We start from the raw sequence: 26,657 nt of genomic DNA on the forward strand, positions 1-26,657 counted from the left end.
CAGATAACCTGATCAATGAACATGTTATTAGTGAAGGCGAGCAGTCAATGTCAAGCAGCAGTTATGGACAAAAAAGCATCGGGAATTGCCCCGATGTTTAACTTTATTTGTTTGGGCTATCTGATCTTACACTTCATAGAAATAAGTAATATTTTTGTATATCAGTGAATTAATTGAGAGAAAGCAATGATGATAAAAGGAACGCGCTAGCAAGCTCGAAAACTAACGCAAATATAGTATAAGAAGATATCCCGCAGAAGCCATCCCACGAGGGCTGTCGAGGAAGACAAAATACGAAGAGTGCAGTATCTTGCGCATAACTAAGGGTGTAATGTGATGTTTTTGTTATTAATTGCTAGTTATTCAAGTTAGAATACTAAACTACGTTATCGTAACCGAGTTCTGGTGTACTTCGTTAAAGTGAAAACGTTTATTATAAACAAAGCAACTTGAGTATGCCATAACAGCGGGTTTTAAACAAATGCACGCCCTCACATATCCACTATTAGCAGCACATGCTACATATAAGCAGCTGCGTAACATGTTATAGTGTAGACGTGTTTTTTCACTTGAAAGGGTGGAAAAACAGATCGCCAAACTTGGCGATAATTTTGTAGCTCGTATTTTACGTATGCGATACATTATCGTACATTACATAAGTTAGCGTGTTTTGATTAACAGCGCGCTGGTATTTGTTGTTGTACCCCTTTTGGCTACAGCCTTGCAGACATGCGACAAACGATGCGCGTACTGTCAGTCCACAGGGGGATATCACTTGCTAAAAACGACAAGCTATCACGTTATTAAGGCGAAAGCCTTAGATGTCTAATCAAACGCAAAAATTGACCGTCGGCGGCGTCAACGCCAGTGATGAAAAACAAATCACCACGTGGTGACTTCAAAATATGACGTTATCATGACGTCACATATCGTGACATCACATGATGACGTCATCACACGACATCGTCGCTGGCTCAAAAGTGAGCCGATCACGGAGGCTGTGCAACCTCAGGTTAGGTGCAGAAAGCTTACAATGCCTCCGATCCCGGAGGCAATGGAAAACCACGTTAGGTGCAGAAAGCTTTCGGAGGGGGGCGGTGGAGGATCAATACGTCGACTGAGAAGAAAAATAAAATAGAGAGTTTTAGTGCTGGGGCCTCAAATCGGCTTGGGTACGTAAGCCCTTGCGTTCCTTTGTATTCTCCGTGGATGCGGCTGGGAGTACAAATGAACGCAAGAGCGTGCGTACGCAGGCGGCTTGGGGTCCCCAGCACTAAAACTCTCTAATGGCTTTCACCTTCGAGTCGTCTTAGGCGAGGGCATAAGGAACCCCGTGAGTTCTTACTGATAGTCTTTAGGCCCGCATCGTAAGTAAGCAACGTAAGTAAGCCGTATCCTCTTCTGGACAGAGCTCTCTCTCAGGAGAGATAACTTAAGGGCACGCGCTGTGTGACCGTAGCTGGTATGTTTGAATATTGAACAAGGATCGCGTCACATATAGCGATAATGTCGTCAGGAAAAGCATAAAAATGAGTTTTTTTCTTTCTTTTCTGCCGTTTTTCATCACACGCACGGTGCATTATGGCGTCGGGCGTGCGTGAAATGCAAAATGGCGGGAATGAAGTGGCCGCTTTGGCGACGAGGCCGGCGCTACGGATCGCCGATAGTTGTACGTGCCGTGAATACGAACTGTCTATATACGGGCTTGTGCTGCGGTGTTATTACGTAGCGAAAGTACACTGTGGCAAGGTTTAATTCAATATAATTAAGAAATGACGAATGGCGTTTCGTGACCTAAGACTACTCATCTTCCTTTTTTTGTTCTGATATACGTGAGGATGTGCGGTTATTCATGCCTCTCCATATAGTTCAAAAACCACCTTGCTCACACATACAAGGCACAAAAAAAGGAAAAAAGAAAATATATAAACAAAGAATCGAACCTTGTATTTTAACTACGGAACTCATATCTTTTGTTCGATGTGGTTAGTCTCAAATATATCTAGAGCTTTACGGCTGCACACAAATTCAAAATTGGTAGGAGAAAAATTTTATCCGCTTCTCAAATTGAGAAAAACCGGGGTACAAAAATGAGCATCGAAGCGCAGGCACACAGCCTCGCGTGGTTTCTCACATTTCTTTTTTATTTCAGTCGTACTACTTTAGTCACCGTATTGAACTCATATCTTTTGTTCGATGTGGTTAGTCTCAAATATATCTAGAGCTTTACGGCTGCACACAAATTCAAAATTGGTAGGAGAAAAATTTTATCCGCTTCTCAAATTGAGAAAAACCGGGGTACAAAAATGAGCATCGAAGCGCAGGCACACAGCCTCGCGTGGTTTCTCACATTTCTTTTTTATTTCAGTCGTACTACTTTAGTCACTGTATTGAATGTTGCATAGGCGTTTGTAAAATTTCGTACGCCGCTGCGGCGCTTCGTGGCTGTTGTGTGGTGATCGCATGTTGGTTACACAGACTGGTTGCTTTGAGAGGCAGTATCGAATAGTTTTTCTGACTCGCGACTAGTCAATTGAGTTAAGTTGAAATTGAGAGTGCGTTTCGCTCTATTTAAAATGTATTCACGGTTTTATAGAGCACAACAACTTTTGCGAACTTTAATTGCTTAGAACCGCGTTCCACAAATTTTGGCACTGGCATTCGTTTTGTGCTTCTTGTGTTGGCAAGCAAGAGAAAGAAAAAAAAAGCGTAATAGTTCGTTTTCCATCCGCTGAGGGCTTAAGAAGCCAAGAAAAAAAGACCTTTCAAAAGTTCTCCGTTAGAGCACCGCGCTATTCTTCCCTTAACGTTTTCGCGATGGTGTCAGCGAACTTTGCCATATTATTCACGATTACATCTGAGCGAAGTGATAAAAAAAGTCGTCTCATTCTAAAGCTCTCATTTCTCGAGCTACTCGCTTAGCAAGCGCGTTGAAATGAATGGGTGAAAGATAAATTTTAGGGACTTGAGACAACTCCCGGTAGAAACGAAAAATAAACGGAAAAGAAAAGAAAATGCGAAGGAGAATGGAGGAATAAGGTTGCCAGTTGGTATGTTACGAAGTCGTCTGAAGACGCGAGACACGGTCCGTTCCTTTCTTTTCTACGTTGACTTTAACTTGGTCGCGCAAACTTTGTGAAGCAACTCTGTAGCTGCGCGTCAGTAACCGCGAACGAGCAAACAAAGAAAACAAAAACGAGTCTCGTTCATTTGCCGCCGCTAATCTCCTTTTGAGTGGCGCCGGGTGATAGGAAGGATTAGAGACGCACAATCGACAGGCTTTCGTTTTGTTCCGATAGACGCAGCTTGGTTATCCTTTCGTATTGGCTAAAGCGATACGTACACTTTCACAGCAATGCACGGAATTCTGGAGGCTGAGTACGCCTTCCATTACGCTGATGTCGTATCGCAAAAAGAAAAAGAAAGGCCGGAAGGGAATAGAAGGGAGCATTGAGAAAAAAAAAGAAAAGAAAAACGGAATGGAGAAGCGGAGTTTAAGTCTGTGCACTGAACAGACGAGGCGGATGCGTTTTTCAATGGCCGGGTCGCTACATCTGTGCGTTGAGGGGGGGGGGGGGTGGCGAGGTTTGTGCGGAAGACGGGCACCGAATGGGCGTTCCTTTTTTTTCACCCTCCCTCCCGCACTATTGCTCTGTTTTCAAATTCTATGAGGTTAAAGCGAATTTACTTTACTTGACTGCGAAAGGAAAGGAGGCAATCGAGCCGCAGTCAATGAGCGGCACGGTGCAGCGGCGCTCATCACATTCGTAAGTCAATGCGTCGTTTCTTGCGCGCATCCAGCCGCCTTATAGGATTTAAATTTTTCTCTCGCGCATAGCCGACCTCATGTACCCAAGACCATTTCGGAACAAACTACGATGTCGCAGCACTGAAGATGGACGCAGAAGTGAATTCCGTGCCTTCGTTTTTCTTTCTTTCTTTCTTTCTTTCTTTCTTTCTTTCTTTCTTTCTTTCTTTCTTTCTTTCTTTCTTTCTTTCTTTCTTTCTTTCTTTCTTTCTTTCTTTCTTTCTTTCTTTCTTTCTTTCTTTCTTTCTTTCTCGTGTCTCTTTCGTTTCTTTTTCTTTTTAATATTTGTTTACCTTCCATCGCTATTTTGCTGGCTTCACCTTCAGTGTGCTGCACTCTTGACTCCTTCGATGAGCGCACATGAGCACTCCGTGGAATTGCGCCAAGCCATTCCGTATCGCGGATCGCCCCGAGGCAGCATCTTCCTTAACAGCAACAGCAACAGCAACAAAAAACGGAACTCCAATCGCGACCTTCGGTCTTCAACGCCGTTGCCCCTTACCATCAACTCCGTTCACCAGTCGTGCGGCCGTCATCCGGAGAGACGGGGCGATGTCGCTTGATCGTTCCACGACGAGAAACACACCCGCTACCTCTTGTCGTTGTCCGTCCTCGCTTTCTCTCTCTTGTGTCCAATTAAGATTGACACGGTTTCCTACGCTGCGTTTTCTGTTTTCCTACGCTGCGTCTTGTTTCCTGCAACCGTGTCGAGCAAGGTTGTCTCGGGTGAGCCACACGTGGACATTGATCGCCTTAGGTGTGTCCGTCTCATTTCATTGATGCGTTCTCGTCCGGAGGAGTATAGACGAAACGCCTTCACGCTGTGTGCGCGCCAGTGGGGAAATCTGAACTTGCGAGCGACGAGCAGGACCTGCAGGTGGGTACCACGGTTCTCGTTTATTTTCTCACTGCTTTTACTAACGAAGTGGCAGCGACAAAGTCCTTTTATGAGCGAACAGCACGACAGTTGATACCCTCTTGCATGGATAGTAGTGTGGACACTTGTAGTGTGAATTTTCATCGCAATATCATTAAAATGTTGAACACTTCATGATTGCAGCTTGTACAAGTACCGACACTAGGTTGGTGGCGTGCGCTGCGGTACGGGCCAGCTGATTATATGAATACCACACAGAGCCGTAGTTGTGAGAATACTTAACCTTATCTTCGCTCCCGCAGTCTTCGAACTTCCGGGGCCTAATTTTTTATTGACAAGAAATGCGGTGACGGTGCACAAATAAGGCGCCATCTACTCCTTCTCTCTTGAACGGATCGAACATACAACACGCGAACTTCTTACAGTATAACACGAGAAGCAACATAACACGGCGATCATAAACTGTCAGATAGAGTTCTCACAGTAAAATTGTTTAAAACAACGCGCTATTTGAGTCTCGTACTTCTTCCCGGTCGCGCCCCCTATGCGTCATTCTTGCGGGCGCGACGAAGCTACGTAAAAGCACCTTCCGTGCCGCTGCCAACTCGACACTAAACTATGTGCTTTGAGGTCTAGTTTCAGCTGCGGCCATAGATACCTCGAAAAGACGAAAAGGTCACGGTATATTCTCTGAAGCACATTTACAAGCATGTAGAAGACTGCGAAGGCCATAATTTCAAAAGTTATTGGCGGGCACAACCACCCGTAGCTACGCTTACTTGAACCCATTAAAGTCATATGTGTCATATATACCCATAATCGTCTGACTATCGTTGAGCACTCTTCTGCTCAGTGTGTTCACACCTGATTGCCTGTCTTCTTTTCTTTATTAAAACTGTTCATCACTTCCTCGTTCTTTAAGTTCAGGATAGCCACCCGCAGCACCTTGGTTAACTGAAAAGGGAGTTGGTTTAAGCGAGTTGTTGGGCTTATTTATGGAAGGCAGCTTTTGCGCAGAAGCTAGGGGACAGTGGCACGTGGCAAGGCGTATACGCAAGCGCCAACTTCCAACTGAATGTTTTTGCTTGCCGGAACGTTGTATGTATAGAAAAACGATAGGATGCCTCGTTTATTGGGTCGGGCGCAGATGCACGTCATGTCGTGTCTGTAAACTTCGCCCCTTCTCCTCAGGGTAGGAAACTGGGTGTGCGTTTGGACAACTTCTCTGGCCATCCTTGTGTTTTAGCCGTTATGGTGTTGCCCTGCGAGACATGAGGTCGCAGTTTTGGATTCCTGGCCACGACGGTCGCATTTTAATGGGGGCGTATGAAAAAGATTGCTTGTTCCGTTCGATTTAGATGCACCCCTAGTGATCCCTTGTACCTTTTGTACACCCTCTTTCCCCTTCTAAACTTCATCGGAGGTGGAGGTCTCCGATAACCGTCACAAGATTTTCCAGCCACTACAGGAGCACCGTTAGTCTTTAGTAGCGGTCACTACAAAGCATTTTTAGTAACTGTTGCTAAATCTATCGCAATTATTTACAATTACTAACAGGGTTGTAACAAATGTGACAAGAAATTAGCAAGCTACAGTACAACTATAGCCTCTATTCTAAGCGTTTACTTTCTTCGCAAAACCTTACGTACATGACGATCGCTAACTTCTCTGGCATTTTGTTGCGGTTTCTTCGAGAAACCGGACTGAATGACGAATTGTGACTGTCCCCAGACAGTGCTGGTGTAAGGTGTGAGAGCGGGCTAGTTGGTATTCCATAATACTAAAACTTTAGCGCAAAACGAGCACGGCGGACAAAGAAACGACGAACACAGGCGCTAACTTCCAACTATCGTTTATTAAAGCAACACACACATATATACCTGTCACATGGGATTACACAGATATCAGTCAACGCAAAAGGGGACACTTCTATAAATAAAAGCAGCAAAACTACGCAGGACCTACACGTGCGGGTGAATTTAAGTAATCTAGTTCCTTTTTTGTTAGTGCGATGGATGGCTTGCTGATGCAGCTTCCATTAGCAATCGCTGCCGCCTCAGCGCCTGTCTTCGTCGTTTATATGTCCGCCGTGCTCGTTTTGCGCTAAAGTTTTAGTGCTGGTGTGTAGTGTCGTCGCAGACTCTTCTTCTTCTCTTTCATTCATTTACAGCCCCCTGTCCCCTTCTCAAGTACAGGGTAGTACTTAGATTTAGGTGCACGTTAAAAAGCCCTAGGGGGCCGAAATTTCCGGGGTTCTCCACTACGGCGTCCCTCATAACCATATCGTGGTTCTGGCACGTAAAACTCAAAGAATTATTATTATATTCTTCTTCTCATTCATTCTTTTACACTCCCCTTATCTCTTTCCCAAGTACTGGGTAGAAAACCGGAGACTTCATCTGGTTAACCTGCTTGTCATTCCTTTCTCTCTCTCTCTCTATCTGCTATCTCTTCGCATTTCTTTTGTTTCCGTTATTGTCGTGTGACCTTGCAGTTCGTTTAGCGATTTCGTGCAATCGAGTGAAAGAAAGAGACAAAAAAGTGAGGAAGGCTTGGCAAGGATGTTGCGGACCTGCCCCCCCCCCCCCCCTTTCTTCTCTCCGGGCAGCAATCGATCGAAGAAGAGAGCCGCCGAGAGGCATCGGGCCGGCTCGCAGTCGTCGCTGTCGCCGTTGCCTAGGCGGCACTTGCCGTGCCCAAAGTGTCCCGCGCGCTCCTCCATCGCTCCCAATTATCGGCACGGTTGCTAGATGGGACACCCTCCCTCGCGACGACGGCTGCGAATGGCGCCACCTCCTCGAGCGCCCTTCGCTGTCGCCGCGTTTCGACCTGCTCGCGTTACCGGTTGGTGCGGGCTGCTGGCGACGACGTGTTTCTTCCCCAGCATGCTCTCGAGATTTTCATGAGGACGATTCGCAAGGAGTAGAGGAGAGAATGTTGTTGGTGACACGGAGGTTTAACCTCGCAAGATTTATCGGCAGTTTATACAACCGGGCGTCTTTTTTCAGGAAATTCGTGAACCATGAACATGTTTCAAACAGTCACCGCCCTGCGGGGCCGCTGTTTGACCGGCGAAGCTGAAGTGGGCGGCTTCGTTGCTTATCACTGGATTTACCACTGAGTCAATCCACTCTGTGAAGGTGCATGATCAGTGAAGCTGTGTAGCACACGGCACAGAAGTGACAGTGAATTTTAACGCGATAGCATTAAAGAGCTCGTTTCGCAGAAATTCTGGTGTCGGCGTCGCTGGTTGTGAGCGAAAAATCAGCGTTGTTCGGGACCGAAAAATCGACAAAGATGCAAATAAAATAAATACTAAAAATCTTTGGGTCGAGTGAGAATCGAATTTAGACCCTCTGCGTGGCAAGCAAGTGTTCTGCCACAGAGCCACGCCATTGCTTGAAACTGCTTCGAAAAAAAAAAGCACTATATGAATGTCATGTAGTAGAAGGAGTCTCCTTAACGCATGTAATATTGCGTGGCAGAAGCGTAGAATCGCGTCAGGCGTCAGTACATGTGAATTGCGCATCGAGTGTGTGTTTTAAAGGCCCACCCATTACAAAGCGCTCAGACATATTTAATTATCATCAGCTGCATAAGCATCAACAAAGTGAGCAGCTTGGTAGGTTCGCGTGTTGCCTTACAAAAGCGTAGTGGGCCCTTCGCTGACTCGCAAAAGGAATAATCATGGCGTAGTGGGCACTGCACAATTGTACTTGCAGTATGCATGCTAGGGTAGTTTGAAACGTCCAATGTTACGCACACAGGCGTTCTTTTCCTTGCGGCAGGTTGAGGCATGCACCGAGAATCGAAGCCAGTCTAGCAACTGAGAACTCGATGCGCACTGGCTCGATTACGCTATCGCGTTCTGCTCTTGACGCCGAAGCTCAAGCGTCCTACAAGTTTTTCATGAAAGGTGCTGAGAGGCACAGAATATTCCTAAAAAAAGAATATTCACAAAGTCTCTTTTGAATGCAGCGTTTTCTCCTCAAAGGCTTTACATTTGAGCAGCACGCGTCTTTTCATCGCATTCTCCGTTTCGCGACACTTTAGTGGGGTTCGCCCAATTTTTCTGGCTCGTACGCTTTTGCCCATGGACACGATTTCAATTACAGTGGAGAATGGGTGGCTAGTGGGGCTCGTCCAATTTCTGTGGTACATATCAGAGCTAGGGGCAGCTTATCTACGGACATTCGTTTCGCTTCGGCGTATACAGCTTCTCCGTAAAACGCAGACTGGTGAACAAAGCAACGCGTGCAACGTGAAGGAACAGCACACAAACCCGAAGCCCTACGAACATTAAAATTTTAGTTTTCCCCTTCCCCGAGTGCATCGGTGGGCAGGCGGTGAATATCGTCTGGCTCGGTCAACGCAACATTAGAGTGAAAGGAGACAAGAAATCGGCTGACTAACTATTGGAATCTGTTGAATGGATACAGGAACTTACCCCATCACGTGACTCACGAAAGTGCCGACTTACGGCCGTCTCTTCGATCGAGCCATTTTTCATTCGCCAGTGTTCGGCGACATGTAATCGCTGCAAGCCTTCACCTTCCTTTAACCCTCGTATAAATTTTTGTGTTATTGCATTCCGTTCGAGTGTACGTAGGAAGGCATGTTCTTTCTTTCCTCTCATTTTTTACAGCGAAAGCTGTTATGAGATCATTTCACCGGCCGTTTTTGGCGCCGTAGTTGTCCGCCGCCGCCGCCGCCGCCGCCGCCGCCGCCGCCGGTGTCCGTAACCAGTATCGCTCGAAATAAGAAAAAAAACGAAATAAGAAAAAATTCCAGGATGGAACGAGGTTCGAACCTGGGCCCTCTGCGTGGGAGCCCAGTATTCAACCTCTGAGCCATGCCGGTGCTTGAAACTGCTTTGCAAAAAGGTCCTATACAGGCTTCATGTCGGGAAGGAACCACATTAGCATATGCAATGTAGCGTGGTAGAAGAGTAAAATAAGCACCATGCGTCGCACAACGCGAATGCTGTAAACAGGCGTCACACAATGCGAATTGCGCAACGAGTAGGTTGTCGAATGCTTCCAACCCATTACAAAGGACTCTGCCATAATTCTTCGTCGTCATCAGGCACAGAATCAACAAAGCGCGCATAATGCCTTACATGGGTTTAGTAGGTACCAACTCTTTCCGTAGAATGACGAAAAATGGCACAGTGCCTGCTGCCCTACTTCTCAAAAATTACAATGATTTAAAGCGTAGTGGATTCCTCGCAAGCGCACTTGTATTGGTTGCCAAGGAAGCCCATAAGCGCATGATCCACTTCCTCGGGGTCTCAGTAAAATTACAATGATTTATAGCGTAGTGGGTTCCTCGAGAGTGCGCTTGTATTGGTTGCCAAGGGAGCCCATAAGCGCATGATCCATTTCCTCGGAGTCTCAGTAAAGTTCTTCGCCCCCCCCCCCCCCCCCCGTCTCTCTCCCACGTCATCGTATGTTATACAGCATGACGGGAGAGGGAAATAGCGACCGGGCGTCACCCAATGCAAATTACATAACTGGTGGGCCGTTTAAAGATTCCAACCCATTACAAAGGGCTGAGCCATAATTCTTCATCGTCATCAGTCGTCGCGTCAACAAAGTGCACATAATGCCTTACTGACGTGTAGCTGGTGCCTCGCTCCTCCGCAGAATGACGAATAATGGCTTAGTAGGTGCTTCCTAACTTCACAAAAATTATGATTTAAGGCGTAGTGGGTACCTTTCTAGTGTACTTGTATTGTGGCCCCAAGAGAGCTTAACGGGCTCTAGAAACGCCGCTCTTCCAGCTTTCGCTGTGACTGTGCTGCGGTTTCGGCGCAGGCCTGGCGTCTTTTTTCTCCCTCATAATGTCACATGGAGCAGCCTGTCATTGCTGTCGCTAGCATAACTTTCATAGTAACAATTATACTCTTTCTCTCTTTATTATGCCGTCGTGGTGGTACATGGAAAACATAAACCAACTAGCCTCCCACCGTACGCTTCTTGTGGTGGTACAGTGATTACGATGCTGGCTGCTGACCCGAAGGTCGCGGGTTTGATCCCGGCCTCGGCGGTCGCGTTTTCGATCAAGGCGAAAATGCTAGAGGCCAGGGTACTTAGATTTAGATGCACGTTCAACAACCGCATATGGTCGAAATTTCCAGAGCCCTCCACTACGGCGTGCCTCACTATCATACTGCCATATTGTCATGATAGCCCAGTCGTTGTGTGTGTCACTCCTTCCCCTTGTCCGGCGTCTTTTTTGACTGGTTTTTGCCTCAGCGTTATGTACCAACTGACCCAGACTTCGATGTTATTGCGTTACTTTACCGCTCCCAGAGGGCGACACCACCCCGCCGACCAAGAGCACTCCGAGAGGAAAGTGTGAGATATAAAAGGCGTATTTGCAGAGTCTCCTCAACGTGGGACGCATGTTGAGGAGACTCTGTAGGAGTTCGGCGCAGTGGTTGCAGGGCGCAGGAGTTGGGCGTCAGGAGTCGGGCGCAGTGGTTAGCGTGCCCAGTATCTGTTGTCGCATACCGAGAGGTGGTGGGTTCTGGTTCGACTCATGTTAATGAAACTGTTTCTTTTGTCATCTCATCGTGTGAATTTTTTTCGACGCGTCACCACGGCATAAAAACACTTTCGTGTTAAAAATCTGCAAATTTTCATAATACTCCATTTTGTTCAGTATCCATCATTAGAGCCATTTCCTGTCCTGTAAAGCGTGCTTTGTCTGTTAAGCAGTAGAGCAACTGTGGAACAAATGACTGTTTATCATGGAGCCAATGTCGTCATTTTTATAAAGCGTGCTTTTTCTGTTAAGCAGTAGAGTAACGCTGTGAAACAAACCACTGTTCATCCTTGGAGTCATTTTTTCCCTGTAAAGCGTGCTTTGTCTGTTAAGCGACACCGCAGCGCTGTGAAACGAACTACTACTCCAAGTGCGTCAAGAGAGCCATGGAAGTTGAAAACTGGTTGAACAATGTGTGACTGCAATGATAATTACTGATAATTCGCTCATTCGTCCTCTGAAACGCTTTACATGGTCACTAAAGGACGTGCGTTCGACGCCCAGTCATGGCAGCTGCGTCTTGGAGGAGGCAAAACGAACAAAAAAAGTCTCAGTTTCACCGCAAGGGCGAAGTAATGAATGCGATAGCAACAAATTGCAGTGTTACACGAAGTGAGGCCGGAAGCTAACTGTTTTATGTCCGATCTCACGTAACTACAAAACGCTGGTGTAAGAGAATACGGCCACTCCAGGGAGAGATGCTCTCCGCATAGTCACTTCGCGTTGAGAGCGCAGCACGTAGAAGGGTATACGAGCCGCCCGCTGTGATGGCTTTCGAGATAGCGCGCGCCAGCGATCGCGACCGCGCTCTTAGACTCAAAGTTCAAAGTGGCTGCTCGCGCGGTAACCCCTCCCCCCGCCCCCCCCCCCCATCTTGCGTCTTTTCATGGTCGTTAAAGACGGGCGGGGCGTTTCCTGTCTGCTTCGACGGCAGGCCTCCCGAGCAGGGTGATGTTATCGCATGCACCCTCCGAGCGACAGAAATGGGCCGGCTCGTTTGATCTCTGCTTCGGCCGCGTTCGTCGCCCCCGCTCGCGTGCATTTACCCGCGGTAGAACATACAATGCGCGGAGGGATCTTATCAATTTGGACTTGATACCGGAAGGACATGACGGCGACGGCAAAAACCTGTCGAGACTGTCCATATAATTGCTATCGCAATAAAAAAAAGGTGCACCCATCTACGTAGGTTTAGGCACATGTCAAAGCATTCCATGTGGTCAAAATTTTTTCGGAGTCCCTAAGTACGGCTTGCCTCGTAATCATATCATCGTTTACAGCCCGCAAAACTTACGGACTTAATGTAAAATTCCACTTAGTTAAAAGCGGGCCATTCTGGTTATATAACGCGTTTGTTTCTGTCGTAGGTGAACTCATTTTTTTAAGGCGGAAACCTTAGATGCCTCGTCAAACGCGAAAACTGACTGTCAGAGTCGGCATCCCGCGTCTGTGTCGTCAGCACGAGAAATGCAAAAAAATCATCGTCACGCGATGACGTCATCATGACGTCACAGATCTGCAATATTTGTCACGTCACATGATGACGTCATCACATGACATCGTCGCTTGGTCGAAGTTGGTCTGATCACGGAGGCAGGTCAAAGCCAGGTGAGGCGCAGAAGCAATGCCTCCGATCCTGGAGGCAATGCAAAACCGCGTCAGGTGCAGAAAGCTTGCGCAGGGGGGCGGGGGAGGGCGAACACATCCATTGAGAACAAAAAGAAGAGGAAGGTGGCTTTCGCCTTCGCGTCGTTTTAGGCGAGTGCATAGGGGACCCCGAGAGTTCTTTTTTGCTTTTAAGATCAGGGTTTATGTTTGCGTTTAGCATCAGAATGACCTGCTTTCCCTCGACGGATATGTGCATTCGATGGACCCAGAAATAGGGAATGCTCTAGTGTTTACATATTCTTCTTTGATCCAATCAGTCATCTTTACGATTCTATTCGGGGACTTTCAAAGGCGAGCGAATTTAGGTAATCTTGCCGGTTTTGCGTAAGTGTGAAACTCTTTGGCCGGTAGGAAATGAATCAGCTGTAAGCCCGAGTTTAAATCTTACAATCTTATCACCTCAGGGAAAATTCTAAATGCCGACTTCGGCTTTCAAAAGTGGGGGGAGGGGGGAGGCTCAATATAAGATGAAGGCTCTAACGGTGCGATTTCGTTCTTCATTCGAGCTTAATGCAACGCCGTTGAAGGGGTCAAACGAAAGCAGACGAAGTGTCACACTCGATCCGCAAAGGATTTGTTAAGTATAAAATAAATAAATAACCAAAACTAGTGGCATATTAGCGTCCAATTTATTCAGTCCTTTTCGATCGTTTCTTTTTTTTCGCTCGACAAAATGGTTCGCGAGCTCGGTGCCAAACTTTCGCGTATTCCGTTCAACACCCTGACCTGACTTTCTTTCGCAAAAATGGGCAGAAAGTGGACGGCTTTTCAGAGGTCTGTTAATGCTCGAACGGTACAAAGATATAGTTCACAGAAACGGCAGAAGTGATCGAAGGCTGTGAGTCGAGGTGTGCATTTGAAAAAAGGGATGGCTGGGCACTTAAACCCTTTTCGCCAATCCGCTTGCCTTTCAGCTTTGAGAGGCTTTTCTGCGCTTCGCAAGGTGCTCCTTTCATTTTCTCGGTTGGTCTCGTTCTCTAGCGGCTCTTTCTAACACGCGCACACGGAATCCAAGGCGCCCGAGGTGGTTCTGGCTTCGTTATTTCGCGTCGAAGCGGAAATGAAAAGAAACGAAATAGCAAATTTTTTTTTCTAATCTTGCTGCAGACCGGAGTTCTTCCATGCTATGTTCAGTGAACCATGGTGAACTGTCGGCGCAGTCAATTCGTGACCGTAGTCTGTCACCCTCTCAAGACTGGACCTCGCTGTATACACCTCGCGCCAGTGGTCCTCTGTCTGAAGGAAGCAATGTACTTTGTTTTATAAGCGTTATGCGGCAGCGGTTTAGCGCTTACGATTTAGAGGGAGAGGCTGTACGGCCAGGTTTGAGTACGAATAAGACGAATGTCGGTTTGCGTTACGTTCCAATCTACGAGTCAGGCGTGATGTAGCAAAAAAAAATCTTGGACGTATTTTCCTCTTGATTTGAGTGCGCGATTTTGATGTTTCCTTCTTCACAGCATGACGAGTGTAATATTGTGTGAAAAAAAACTAAAATTCACCGACGATTACGAAACTGCCTAATGCGAATTCTGAGCGCAGCTTCGTGTTGAGGCAACGCCAACTGTGTTTGAAGTTTTGGCGTTCTGCAGTCGTATCAGCGTATAACATTCGTTACATATTACCACGGAAACTGCCAGCGCTCGAGTACTACGCGTTCGCTCTCTTCCGTCCTGGTTCGCTCGATCGGTTACGCCAACGCCAACGGCGACGCCGCTGAACGTAGGAACGGGCGCCTAAGAGCTGTGCTCTAAAATGCCAGGCCTGCGCGGAACGCGCAGCACAGTCCCATCGAAAGCTGGAAGAGCGGTTTTTCTAGAGCCCGTTCTAAAGTCTCTTGGAGCAACTAATGCAAGTACACATGCAAGGTATCCACTACGCCATAAATCATAATTTTTGTGAAGTAGGACAGCACCCAGTACGCTATTATTCGTCTTTTTGTGGATAAGCGAGGTAAACGCTACACATCTATAAGGTATTAGGTGTATTTTCTTGATGCTGCATGTGACTGATGACGATGAAGAATTATGGCTGAACACATTGCAGTGGGTGGGAAGCATTAAACCACACACTCGTTGCGCAGTTAGCATTGTATGATGACTGGTTATTTCACTCTTCCGCCGCGCTATATACCATAGGTTAACGCGATTACTTGCCCATCATGACGCTTGTATAGGGTCTTTTTGCAAATGAGTTTCAAGCACCAGCGTGGCTTTTGAAACTCATTCAACAGCTACGCTAGTGCCTGAAACTCACTTGCAAAAACACCCTATACAGGCGTCATTTCGAGCAAGTAATCGCGTTAACCCATGGTATATAGCGTCGCAGAAGAGTGACATAACAATCAGTCATCACACATTGCTAATTGCGCAACGAGTGTGTGGTTTAAATAAGTTTCAAGCACCAGTGTGGCTCTGTCGACGCTTGTGCCGTGTTAAGAAACCAGTGATAAACAAAAAAATTGGCCGCGTATCTGCGTGCTTCGCTGCAAATGTCGTCTAAAGACGATAGAGGAGGCGCTGCGTGAGATAAGGACGCCATCTGGCGATACGTCGGCAAACATGAGTGCTGTGTTGCGGGCTGGTAGTCCCGGCGCAGCAGCAGGCGAATACCGGTGGTGACCAACGCGACCGGCGGGGACGCCAACCAGCCCGAACACGCGGTTTGGCGCGAAGCGCCGAAGCAGAAGAAACGTCCGCACTCAACGAGTACTCTCCACACACTCCTTTATTTACACGTCGCCTGGGTAAAGCAGGAATGCCAGAGCGGCGCCCCATGGCATTCGTACAGTGCAATACTGAACCGAAACCGAAACACAACAATGAGCTCGTGCAGAGGGCACGGAGGAAGGCAAGTTTCAGCGCAGTCGTATTTTCAGCGCAGCTTAAGAAACTAGGGTCTCTAGAAATACGTATCTAAGTATTTTCTATTAAAGGAACACACCACCTAATACTTACCTAGTGATGTTGCGCCTCAGATATGCGTAATGTTTGCTTTTTGATCAACAGTGTACACAAGTATGAACCTAGTCAACCGTTCAAGATGGCTGGCCCTTGGGCAAGTGGTTCAACTTTGGCCGGGTGGCTGAATCGAGTGACGTGCCGACAAACAGAAAGACAGACAGAAAGACAGACCAAAATTTCTGCGTTTAAGTTCCCCAAGAAAGACTATCGTCTTTAGAAAACCAGCGTGGCTTAGTGGTAGAACATTCGACCGCCACGCAGAGGGCTCGGGTACAAATCCCACTCGATCCTGGCTATTTTTGCTCTCATTTTATTTTTTCATGTCTATCGGTTACGCCACCGACGGCTGCGGTGGCGGCGACGCCGCTCAACGCAAGAACGGGCGCCTAGGAGCCTAAAAGATAGAAGCGTTCAAGTTAAGTTTAAGCTGCATAAATGCGAATAAAGAAACTTACTGACAAAGCCTTTTTAGTAAATTTTTTTCCTTTTGTGCACCGAGTAAAGATGCGCCACAAAACGCGTTTATTATCACGGTCTCGTCGTAATCGGAACCGATATTTGCCTTTTATTATTGTACTGGTCATTATTTATTCAGTGCATTTACTTTGCTAAAGGTGATGTTTCCTGACGAAAAAAAAAATGTGGGGAGGAGTGAAGCATGTAGGGAAGGGTGTTTTAGCTCCACTAACGTGAAACCTATGGAGGTGCGAAGCATGCAATGTGCACCGGTGTTTCCCACAGCAAAATCACTGCTAATGGGCAATGAGAGACAGAAGAAAGATTAGACACACAGACCCGCAGTTCGCGTTTAGTTAACGTGCACGCAGCAAATCTTTATTGTTCAACTACGCACAAGATAAATCTCCCACCGACACTATATTGCAGGTCACGATCAAGTGCTTATATATACGGCAGTGCTGGGCAGTATCGAAGATACATGTATCTTAGATACTATCTCAGATACTCTTTGGGTATCTTGTATCTGTATCGTGATACGTCTCGCAAGACGAGTATCTGTATCTGTATTTCCGATACATTCAATAATGTATCGTGTATCTTAAGATACAAGATACTCCTATAGGAACACCAGCGTACAAAACTAATCGCTGGCTCAACTCCGCTTCTCAAGCTGGTACTGGTGCTACTAAAGCGCCTCAGTAAAACTCAGCGCAGTGACATAATTTTATTTTTCCGGCAAAGTCCACCAGTGAAGGCAGGCAATGAAGTGTGCGCGTCCGTTTTGGTAGAGCAGAGCAACTTGACAGCGCTCGCGTAGTCCAGCTTAGCTCACGTGCCTTTCGTTTTCTCGATTTGTTTTTCTTTTTTCGTGTGCCAGTGCCATGACACTTATGCAATGTCCAGCGCCGCGTACCACAATGCGTGCGGCGACTATCGCGCAAATTCTGATGCCGCTCCCCCGCGCAGTGCTTCGTTACGAAATCTGAAGCATAGGGTTGCTTTGCTTGTCGTGGCTTATGTAAGTTCGACTTACATGCGATTGACTTATATGCAAATAAGATCCGAACTGTAGCACCACTAGTACGGATGCTAGATCAAATAGATGAAGCGCTTTTCTAACAGAATATATGTTCGTGTACCGTATCTTTTTCTTCCTGCTGTCAATCCAATTCCGGCCGCGGCGGTCGCATTTTCGATGGAGGCGAAAATACTTGAGGCCCGTGTACTTCCATTTAGGTGCACGTGAAAGAACTCCAGGTGGTCAAACTTTCCGGAGCCGTTCACTGCGGCGTCTCTCATAATCGCATCGTGGCTTTGGGGTGCTAAACAGTAACAATTATTATTATTATCTTCCTGCTATCTTTATTCAAAGAGCTTTTGAAATCATAATTCTTAGTTGTCCTTCTTTTGCATCCCGTGCATTACCTAGTGCTCTGAACTTTTTTTACGGTCTGGTCGCACAAATATGCCTCTTGTAACGTGCTGCCAAAATAAGTTCTCTGCTTCAGTCTTGCATTGAACTGTCTGCTTTATTTCTGCTACTGTTCGCACATTTATATTTCGCTTTAGCTTACTGTTCTGCGAGGTGATTTTGGAAACAAATATGTAATCATGTGGGCGCGCACTGAGTATGCAGTACCAAACATCCTGCTTACTGCTTAGTAAAAGAGCGAAATTGAGTTTGCATTATAATGATGGAAATAATTATGAGCCATCTTAAAGTTGTTAGGAAGGGGATTCGCGAAACATTGCTATACCAAATGATCTGTTTTTCTCATGAGCGTCTCAACGAGCCGTTTCAGTCAATTTTTGATAGGCACCAAATATTTTTACTGTTTTACATTAACAAGTAATTTCAAAATGCTTCATGAATAATTGTCATAGCTATTAAGGGTGCCGCCTGTATTGTGTTTCAATACTTATTAACGATGAATGTTTGATACAGAACGACTTTTCTATTTTATTTAGATATATTTGATTTGTTTTCCTTTTTTAGGCCTCCCTAATTTTTTTACTATTACTAATCGCCAGTTAATTGGACATATAGGTGGCAATACCGTGAATAGCAGCGCTGTGCTGCGACGATTTGTGCAACTTGCCACGCGCTCTCATTTTTTTATTTTGGTGGGATCGGGTTTAAACTGCAAAAACATTATTAGCAGCGCTCAGCTCAAGACACGTCCCGATGTTTCGGAAGCTTCGCAGTTGTTTCAGATTGTTCTGTTAAGATTACGCGCGAATCCCAGCCGCGGCGGCCACATTTCGATGGAGGCGAAATGCTCGAGCTCGTGTACTTAGATTGAGGAGCACGTTAAAGAACCCCAGGTGGTCGAAATTTCTGGAGCCCTCCACTACGGCGTCCATCATAATCATGTCGTTGTTTTGGGATGTAAAACTGCAAGAATTATTATTAAAATTATGCGCAGGACGCGAGCACTGTAGTTCATTCGGGAGCTTACGCGAGCACCATCGGTAACGTTGGAAGGTTCGATCGCAGATGTGACCACGCGTTCCGTCTGTGATCAGAATACCGAAGGCCAACGACATTTATTGCCGCTATCAGTGTACAGAGTGCTTTGCTTGTATTATGAGTTTTCTGGGCACAAGTTTGCCCAGTGAGCAGTTTAGTCTCTACCAGAGTGACTGCCGCCTTCTTTATCCTTACCACCACGTGACAATACAATAGGTATTAGGCATTTCTGGAGTGAACATATTCTCTCGTCGAAGAAAAATTGTTAAAAGATTGCACGTTAGTGAATATATTGATAACGAACCCTTTACGCCAGCAGATAAGTAGAACATGAAAAGTCATTGCAGTTTTATGAGCTCTACGCATACACAGTGTGTCACGAAAAATATCGCCAGCAACGTTGTTGCTACTGTACACCGGTGGTTCGGCATTGCGTGAACGGTCTTTTACAGACAAGGTAAAACTCCACACCGGTATTTGCGCCATCGTGCGAAGGCTTCGTATTGAAGTTCTCGTGATTAGATCGCAACCCGCTAGCTGGTCGGCAAGCTGAGCAGCGACTCCCATCAATTACAAAAATGACAAGCAAGAGCCGCTATCAATGAAGAGATGTCCTGTTAATTAAGCAGCCAAAACAAATCCCCAATAAGTTCTGTCGGAAGTAAACTAATGCACTTGGAGCAAGAAGGACAATACTTTTGAAATACTAACGCACATTTCATTAAAATTAAACAAAATTGGTCACATTAAAGAAATTTTCAAGCAAACCTTTTCGTGCGTAGGCGTTCGCTACTACATTAGGGGGTCTATAATAACAAATTTGCGAATGTATCGAAGTATCTTAAGATACAATTGGCAAGTATCGTATCGAATACAGTTATTGCGGTAGTATCTTGTATCTATATCTCCAATACTTCTTGCCTGAGTATCTTGTATCGTATCGCGATACAATTTCAAAGTATCTTTGCCCAGCCCTGATATACGGGGTGGCCGGTGAACGGATGTGCAGAGCGAGCAGTTGGTTTATTTTTTTCAATCAAGAAACTCGCTAGCAGACGCTGCCTGCGTCGGCGTTGTCTCTCGCGGGCGATGGCGCGTTCTCGTTCCTTGCGAGCTGCTGGTTAAGCGTTCATCGCAGAAAGAGCGTTTCCATAGACAACTCTCTCGCCACACGGCGAGCGCTGAGGCGGTGGCGCCCTCTCTTGCGCTCAAGCAAATGGACCATCCTGACAACGACGACAACGCACGCCGAAACGCCGATACCCTAAGGTGCTTCTCCCCTAAAATTTATGCGCATTGTGAATACTGCTTCATTGAAAGCACCAGCAGCAATGCGGTATGCGGGCAACAGGGCTCTCAGATCATGGTTTTTATTGGTGCAGTTATGGACCTAGTTTCACACGCATAAAAATAAACTCACGCCACACTCACTTGCGAAAAGCAAATTTCAAGCTCACCTGGTGATGGACGCATTATTGAACAGGCTGGCCAGTCATCGTCAAAAAGCATCACTGAGCAAGAAGCCTTGTGAATTCACAAATTTGCAGGTGTGCTTTTATAAGGGTGTTAGGGGCGTATTTAGCAAGAGCAGGTGTAGTTTGTTGAGAGGTTGAAAAATAAGTTTTGCACCCTAGAACGCCGGCCTCACCAAAAAGAGGGAGAATAAAAATAACCGGAAATCAATGAGGCCAAGTAATTAACGCAGAGATTTTTTGTAATCGTCGAGTCGCGGCTAGCGGAAAGCAAGTGCAAAGTTAGAAAAATGTATACGAAAGAGGGCGGAAGGCTGCTAATTGCTCTCCCAGCGCTTCAGAACCACACCGTGTAGGCTCATGTCACGGCATCTGCTTCTTGCAGTGCCCTTTGATAAATAAAGTGGAAAGAGAGAATGAGAGAAAGAGACAGAGAGATTGTGCATTTGGAAACACACGGGATGTTGAGCGGTCATGAATAACTTTAGCAATTTACAGTTTGGGAAAGCTTTCTACCTTCTCTTTTCATTTTGGCAAAATGAAATTCTATCTATCTATCTATCTATCTATCTATCTATCTATCTATCTATCTATCTATCTATCTATCTATCTATCTATCTATCTATCTATCTATCTATCTATCTATCTATCTATCTATCTATCTATCTATCTATCTATCTATCTATCTATCTATCTATCTATCTATCTATCTATCTATCTATCTATCTATCTATCTATATATCTATCTATCTATCTATCTATCTATCTATCTATCTATCTATCTATCTATCTATCTATCTATCTATCTATCTATCTATCTATCTATCTATCTATCTATCTATCTATCTATCTATCTATCTATCAGAATTAAAGAAAGAGATAAAGAAAAAAAAGAAAAAAAGAAACAAAAACATGGCTGATCCCTTCGTCATAGGAATCGGTATAACACGAAAGTGAAACGTGTCTTCACAGAAGTAGTGCTTATTGTGTAGTGATATATGGGAGCTTGTACAATGTATATTCGTGTTTGGCAGCTATAGCACCGTTTGACGTGGATGCACCCATGTTGACAGCATGTCTCTGTCGCGACGACAAACGCCCATGATCATGAATAAACAGTTGTGGTAGCTGACGTTGTGAACATATATTTGGACACAGTGAATCGTGAATCCCGCGTAAGGATGATATCAACAAGCTCATAATCAACACTGGTACCCGGTATGCACTTCTTCAAAGCGTCGTCAATTAAGGAGAGAAACGGCACGGTGTGCGCTTTCTAGTAATGGGTAGCCGACGCCTGTGCTCATGCATACATAACACACACCGCACTTCAGCAACACGGGAGGTAGAGGTTCGTAGCCTGAGCCGCAAACGCGTGCGTCCCGCTGGCCTCGCAGGCGCTGCTCTCGCTCCACCAAGGCACGACATTCGCCCGTCGAAATCGCGTCCTTTCTGCAACGCATATTGCAGCAGTTTTGATAGTCGGTGCTCTCGCAATTGAAGCAGTCGGCGGCGGAGAAATCCCGTTGGTGCACGTGGAAGCTGCACTACTCCGATGAGCCGACGCACGCTAACACGAAGCCAAAGGCAAAGAACGTAACTGCATCAAGGGTGCCTCGGCGACGCCAGTGCGGCCAGTCTACCTCTCTGGTATCGAGACGCTTTAACCATGACCTCCGATATCGCGTGCAATCTCGGAGTAAGCGCTAGTAAGTGTCGATCGCGAAGCATTACTTCTTTTCACATCTCACAGACGGCGGCACTGCCCCGCTCCGCCCTCCGCGAAAGAGAATGTGTGAAAGATATAAGGCGCGTTCGCGCCGTGTCTAACATCTCCCGAGTTAGCCTAGGCCGAACGGTCGCGTTTTTCATGTTCTCCGCTACCAAGGATTTATCGGCCATGGGCCGAGGTGTTGCTAAGGTTTCAGCCAGCAACAATGAATACCGTGTTGTACTGCCTCGCCTTCCCACCGGTAAGCTGGTTGTGGATTCGGTTTTTCTGCATGCGGACTTAGCTGGTCGCCCTTACCGGGTTCAAGACTTAAGAGATGCTCTTCGGGAGATTATCGACTTGAAGGAAATAAGCTCGATAGGTCAATTCCAAATGTCACATGTTTGGATGGTCACGTGCAAGTCAACGCTAACGAAAACAAAGTTGGTCACAAGAGGTGAACTTTTCGTAAAAAATCGTCGATGCCTCGTGATTGACCCGGAGCCTACGGAAGTAAAGATGAAACTTCTGTGGCTTCCTGAGCACTTGGAAGACGCCTATATTCGCGAGGCACTGCAAGTGTTTGGGAAGGTCAAGACAATATCAAAAGAAAGCTGGAAAGTAGCGGACATGGAGCAAATGCAGACGCTAAACCGTGATGTTGTTTTGTCCCTTGCCGATGGAGTCCGTGTCGGCGACGTTCCCCACATTCTTTATGTCTGTGGAGTGCAAAGCCTCGTCCTGATCCCTGGCCGCCCACCACTTTGTCTTCGGTGTAGTAAGGTTGGACACATCCGTCGAAATTGCAGGACTCCTCGCTGCGACGACTGTCGACGCTTCGGCCATTCTGCCGAGGACTGTGTTGTGACATACGCTAACAAACTGAGGCAGCGTACGCAACAGCCAGATGATAGCCTACAAGAGCATATCGTGGATGCCACCGAGGTTCTGGATGCAACAGGAGACACACCGTCAACTTCAGATTCTGCTGGCTCCTCCAAGAAGGATCCAGAAGTGACAAGAAAATCAGCTGCTGTTGACACAGTTGCAACTTCTGAGTGCAAAGAACCAGGTGCATCTGGCAAGCAGCTGATCCAAAATAGCTCCGAACAGCCTCAAGCACAAGGAAAAGTCCCCACGAAGAATGACGCTGCGCTGACCCAAAATGGCACCGAAGAGCCTCTAGCACAAGAAAGAGACCTTAGGAAGGATCCTGCTGAAGTTGCTTCACCTGCTTGCGCTGCAGCTCCGCAGCAGCTTTTTCATCATGGTGTGGCGTTAGATGAAGATATGCAGGCTTCTGTGGATGCAACAATACCCATGCGCCGCGGGACTTACAGCTCGGGTTCAAGCAAGGAGAGTGACCCAGCGACAGTCAGTAGGAAGTCACGCCGTCGCCGAACGTCCCCGCACCATGGGAAGTGTCGGCGATCCCGATCTAGGAGGCCTGAGGGGGGTTCAAAGGAAGCCTCACCATCAACCCTCAGGACTGATCACATGGGACAATAAGCGCAATAGAAGGTAGTCACCATGGCGCAATCTGAGCGACTTATCTTTGCAACCTTGAACGTACGTGGCCTTAGGTCTTCGCAGAAACAGGCGCAGCTCCGTAGACTTTTTAAACGAAAGCGTCTCGACTTTGTCGCCATCCAGGAGACAAAGATCGAGAGTGACGAAGAGACTGAGAGGGCCCTGCGGCCTTTTCTGTCTGAGTACAACGTGTGTGTTTCACATGCAAAAGGTTTATCTGCGGGCTGCTGGCTGTTCCTGAGAAAGAGCCTACCCTGTTCAGCAATCAGTACTAGTGTTGATAACGAGGGCAGATATATATGCTGTGATTTTTTGTTGCAAGGAGCGCCGTGGCGAATTATCAATCTATATGCGTTTAATGAGGTTTCGAAACGACTTGATTTATTCAAAAATATGTCTAATTTAATTGACTCCGACAGATGCACTGTACTAATGGGTGACTTCAACTGTGTATGTGACGCTAATGATCGTAACAATCCTAATGGCAGACGAGACAGGAGTGGCGAGCTTTTATCCGGTATTGTAGATAACGCGGGGCTAGTTGACATTGGTGTCTCGAACCGTGTAACGGCATATACAAGAGTTCAGGGATGTTCTTATGCTCGCCTTGATCGGATTTACGTGTCCTCATCGCTCCTCTCTCGTAAAATATCCTGTAGCACTGAAACAGTGTCGTTCTCAGATCACTGTATTGTTATTGCGCAAATTGGTGAAAACCGTCATAAACAATTCCGCCCACAGTGGGCCCTTTGGAAGATGAACTCAAAGCTTCTCTGCGATCAGGAATTCGTGAATCGCGTCCAGACGACAATGAGGCAATCTTTTTCAATTGGTTTGCACATATTTGCTGCTTGGGAGCTTTTTAAACAAGAAGTCCGTGTTATAGCTATAGAAACTGGAGCCGTTAAGTCTTACTATAAAAAGTAAGAAGAAAAGGCACTCCTTAAAAGTCTGTGCAATCTTTATGAAATGGAATGCGAAATGCCGGGAACGTACATTAATGAAATCGAAAATATTAAATGTCAACTTCAAAGATATGATGCAGCCCGCTACAAAGGAGCGCGTATTCGATCTAGAAACCAACGCACCTTGAATTCCGAGCAACCGACGCGTCAAGCTTTACTGGATGAACAACGCCATGCAATTTCTAAACTAATTCCAGACTTATACTCTTACGGTGTCCTTATAACAGATACAAGAGACATCACTTTGAAGTTCGAAAAGTACCATGAAAGTTTATTTAGTTCTCTCTCTGATGATCCTGACGTTCACCTGAAGGCTAGTTTTGTTTCCCTCTTTAGCCCCTTGAAAGACGATGACTGTGCAGCCATCGATGGACCCATTACAATAAAGGAAATTGAGCAGGCAATTGACAACTTACCTTTATCGAAAACACCTGGCCCTGATGGCATCTCAGCTGAATTTTACAAAGCTTTTAAAAAACGCTATCTCCCATATTGCTGGATATTTTTGAAATAAGTTATGACATGGAGACACTCCCGCAATCTTTTTGCAAAATCCACACTGTTTTAATACCGAAAACCTCTGACAAGGAGAAGCCTCGCTCCGTCGAAGGTTACGGGCCAATATCGCTGTCAAATGTGGACTACAAAATTTTTGCGAAAGTATTATCAAATAGATCGCAATTTGCGATGTCGATTCTCATTGGGTCTCATCACACATGCGGAATTAGGAGCCGATCTATACAAAACAATATACACGTTGCTCGAACAGTTCTTCAGTTTTGCTATGGTTATCAAAAACAGCTTGCAATGCTACAGGTAGACCTTGCAAAAGCCTTTGATCGTGTTAGTCATTCGTTCCTTTTTTCTCTTCTTAAGCATGCCAATGTTGGCACAGTCGTGCTTAACGGTGTTAAACTTTGTTATAATGGATGCTCAACTCGTCTCGTTGTTAATGGTCAACTCTCGAAACCTGTTTCTATTTGCTCTTCGGTGAAACAGGGACGCCCGATGTCACCACTTCTGTTTGCACTTTATCTAGAACCGCTGTGCTTAAGCATAATACAGTCCAGTTGTATTCGCGGCTTTAGTATATTAGGCAGTGAAGTTAAAGTATTAGCTTATGCAGACGATGTCGCTTTCTTTTGCACAGATAAACCAAGTGTAGAAAATGTGGTATCTACAACTGAAAAGTTTGGCGTTGTATCAGGAGCGCGTTTAAATGCCTCTAAGAGTTTAGGACTATGGTTTGGCTCGTGGGATACCACGACGAATCAGTTCGCAGGGATTAATTGGACACGAATCCCGCCAAAATACCTCGGAGTACCACTGGACGCGTATAGATTCAGTGCGCATTACTGGAAGGAGCGCGTTCCTAAGCTTGAACGACAGGCCCAGACATTTGTTCCCCATCGACTTTCAATATTCGGGAGAGCTGAAGCTTGCAATACTTTCCTAGCAACAAAGCTTTACTACGTATTGCAACCTATCCATTGCGCAAGATTTTATATACAACGCTTTCATCGACTTTTTGCTACTTTCATATGGTCTTCGACTTTTGAGCCCATGCGTCGTGACAACATTTTCAGGCCAGTTAGTGAGGGTGGGTTGGGATTGGTACATCTTTATCTATGGCAAACAGTTTCACGGTTCTTCTTTTTTCGAGACAATTCCCACCCCGTAATCCGTTCATTCTTGCAGGTTACACTTGTTGATTGCTTGCCAGACTTAGTTGTTTCATCAAACTTCTCCGAGCGCCCGTGTTTGTGGGGATTCATGCAGGAAGTTTACCTCGCAGTTCGGTTCCTTAAAGCTCGCTTTTCCATGGAATACCTGTACACAGTCTCGCGCAAGGTACTATATAAGGATTTACTAACTATGCTCTTCGCGCCTCCGTTGTACCGTTCATTGTTCTCCGATCTTTCAGGCCACGATGTGTTGAAACGTGTGCGCAAAATGTATATTCCTCCTAATTCAAAAACATTTTTCTATAAACTCCATTCTGAAACGCTTCCGGTAAGCACATGGTTGAAAAGAAAAGGCATTTTTGTCTCTTCTGTTAACTGCCGTCTATGTGATGTGCCGGAAACAATAGAGCATTGCTTTATTAGCTGCAAAGACGCTATTCTGTTCTGGGATGTCCTTCAGAGAGCACTGAAGAAAAGTTTTGTCGTCAATTCTCACACCA

The 26,657-nt window shown here is 46.1% G+C and overlaps 2 protein-coding genes across 2 annotated transcripts in view; both read left to right on the forward strand.

Annotated features, from left to right (window-relative positions):
- The window catches only part of LOC119393817 (unconventional myosin-Ia), a 190,127-nt gene that overhangs the window by 54,276 nt on the left and 109,194 nt on the right, over window positions 1-26,657 (forward strand). The gene's annotated exons all lie outside the window — the stretch shown is intronic.
- Window positions 22,137-23,486, forward strand: LOC125758611 (uncharacterized). The gene has a single exon (XM_049415969.1). The coding sequence runs from the start codon at window positions 22,137-22,139 to the stop codon at window positions 23,484-23,486; it is 1,350 nt and encodes a 449-aa protein (XP_049271926.1).

The sequence above is a fragment of the Rhipicephalus sanguineus genome, chromosome 5 (assembly GCF_013339695.2).
Source record: "Rhipicephalus sanguineus isolate Rsan-2018 chromosome 5, BIME_Rsan_1.4, whole genome shotgun sequence".
Taxonomy (NCBI): domain Eukaryota; kingdom Metazoa; phylum Arthropoda; class Arachnida; order Ixodida; family Ixodidae; genus Rhipicephalus; species Rhipicephalus sanguineus.

What these genes read in the sequence shown, in the direction of transcription:
- LOC125758611 (XM_049415969.1), top strand. Translation starts at nt 22,137, where the DNA reads ATGTTCTCCGCTACCAAGGATTTATCGGCCATGGGCCGAGGTGTTGCT.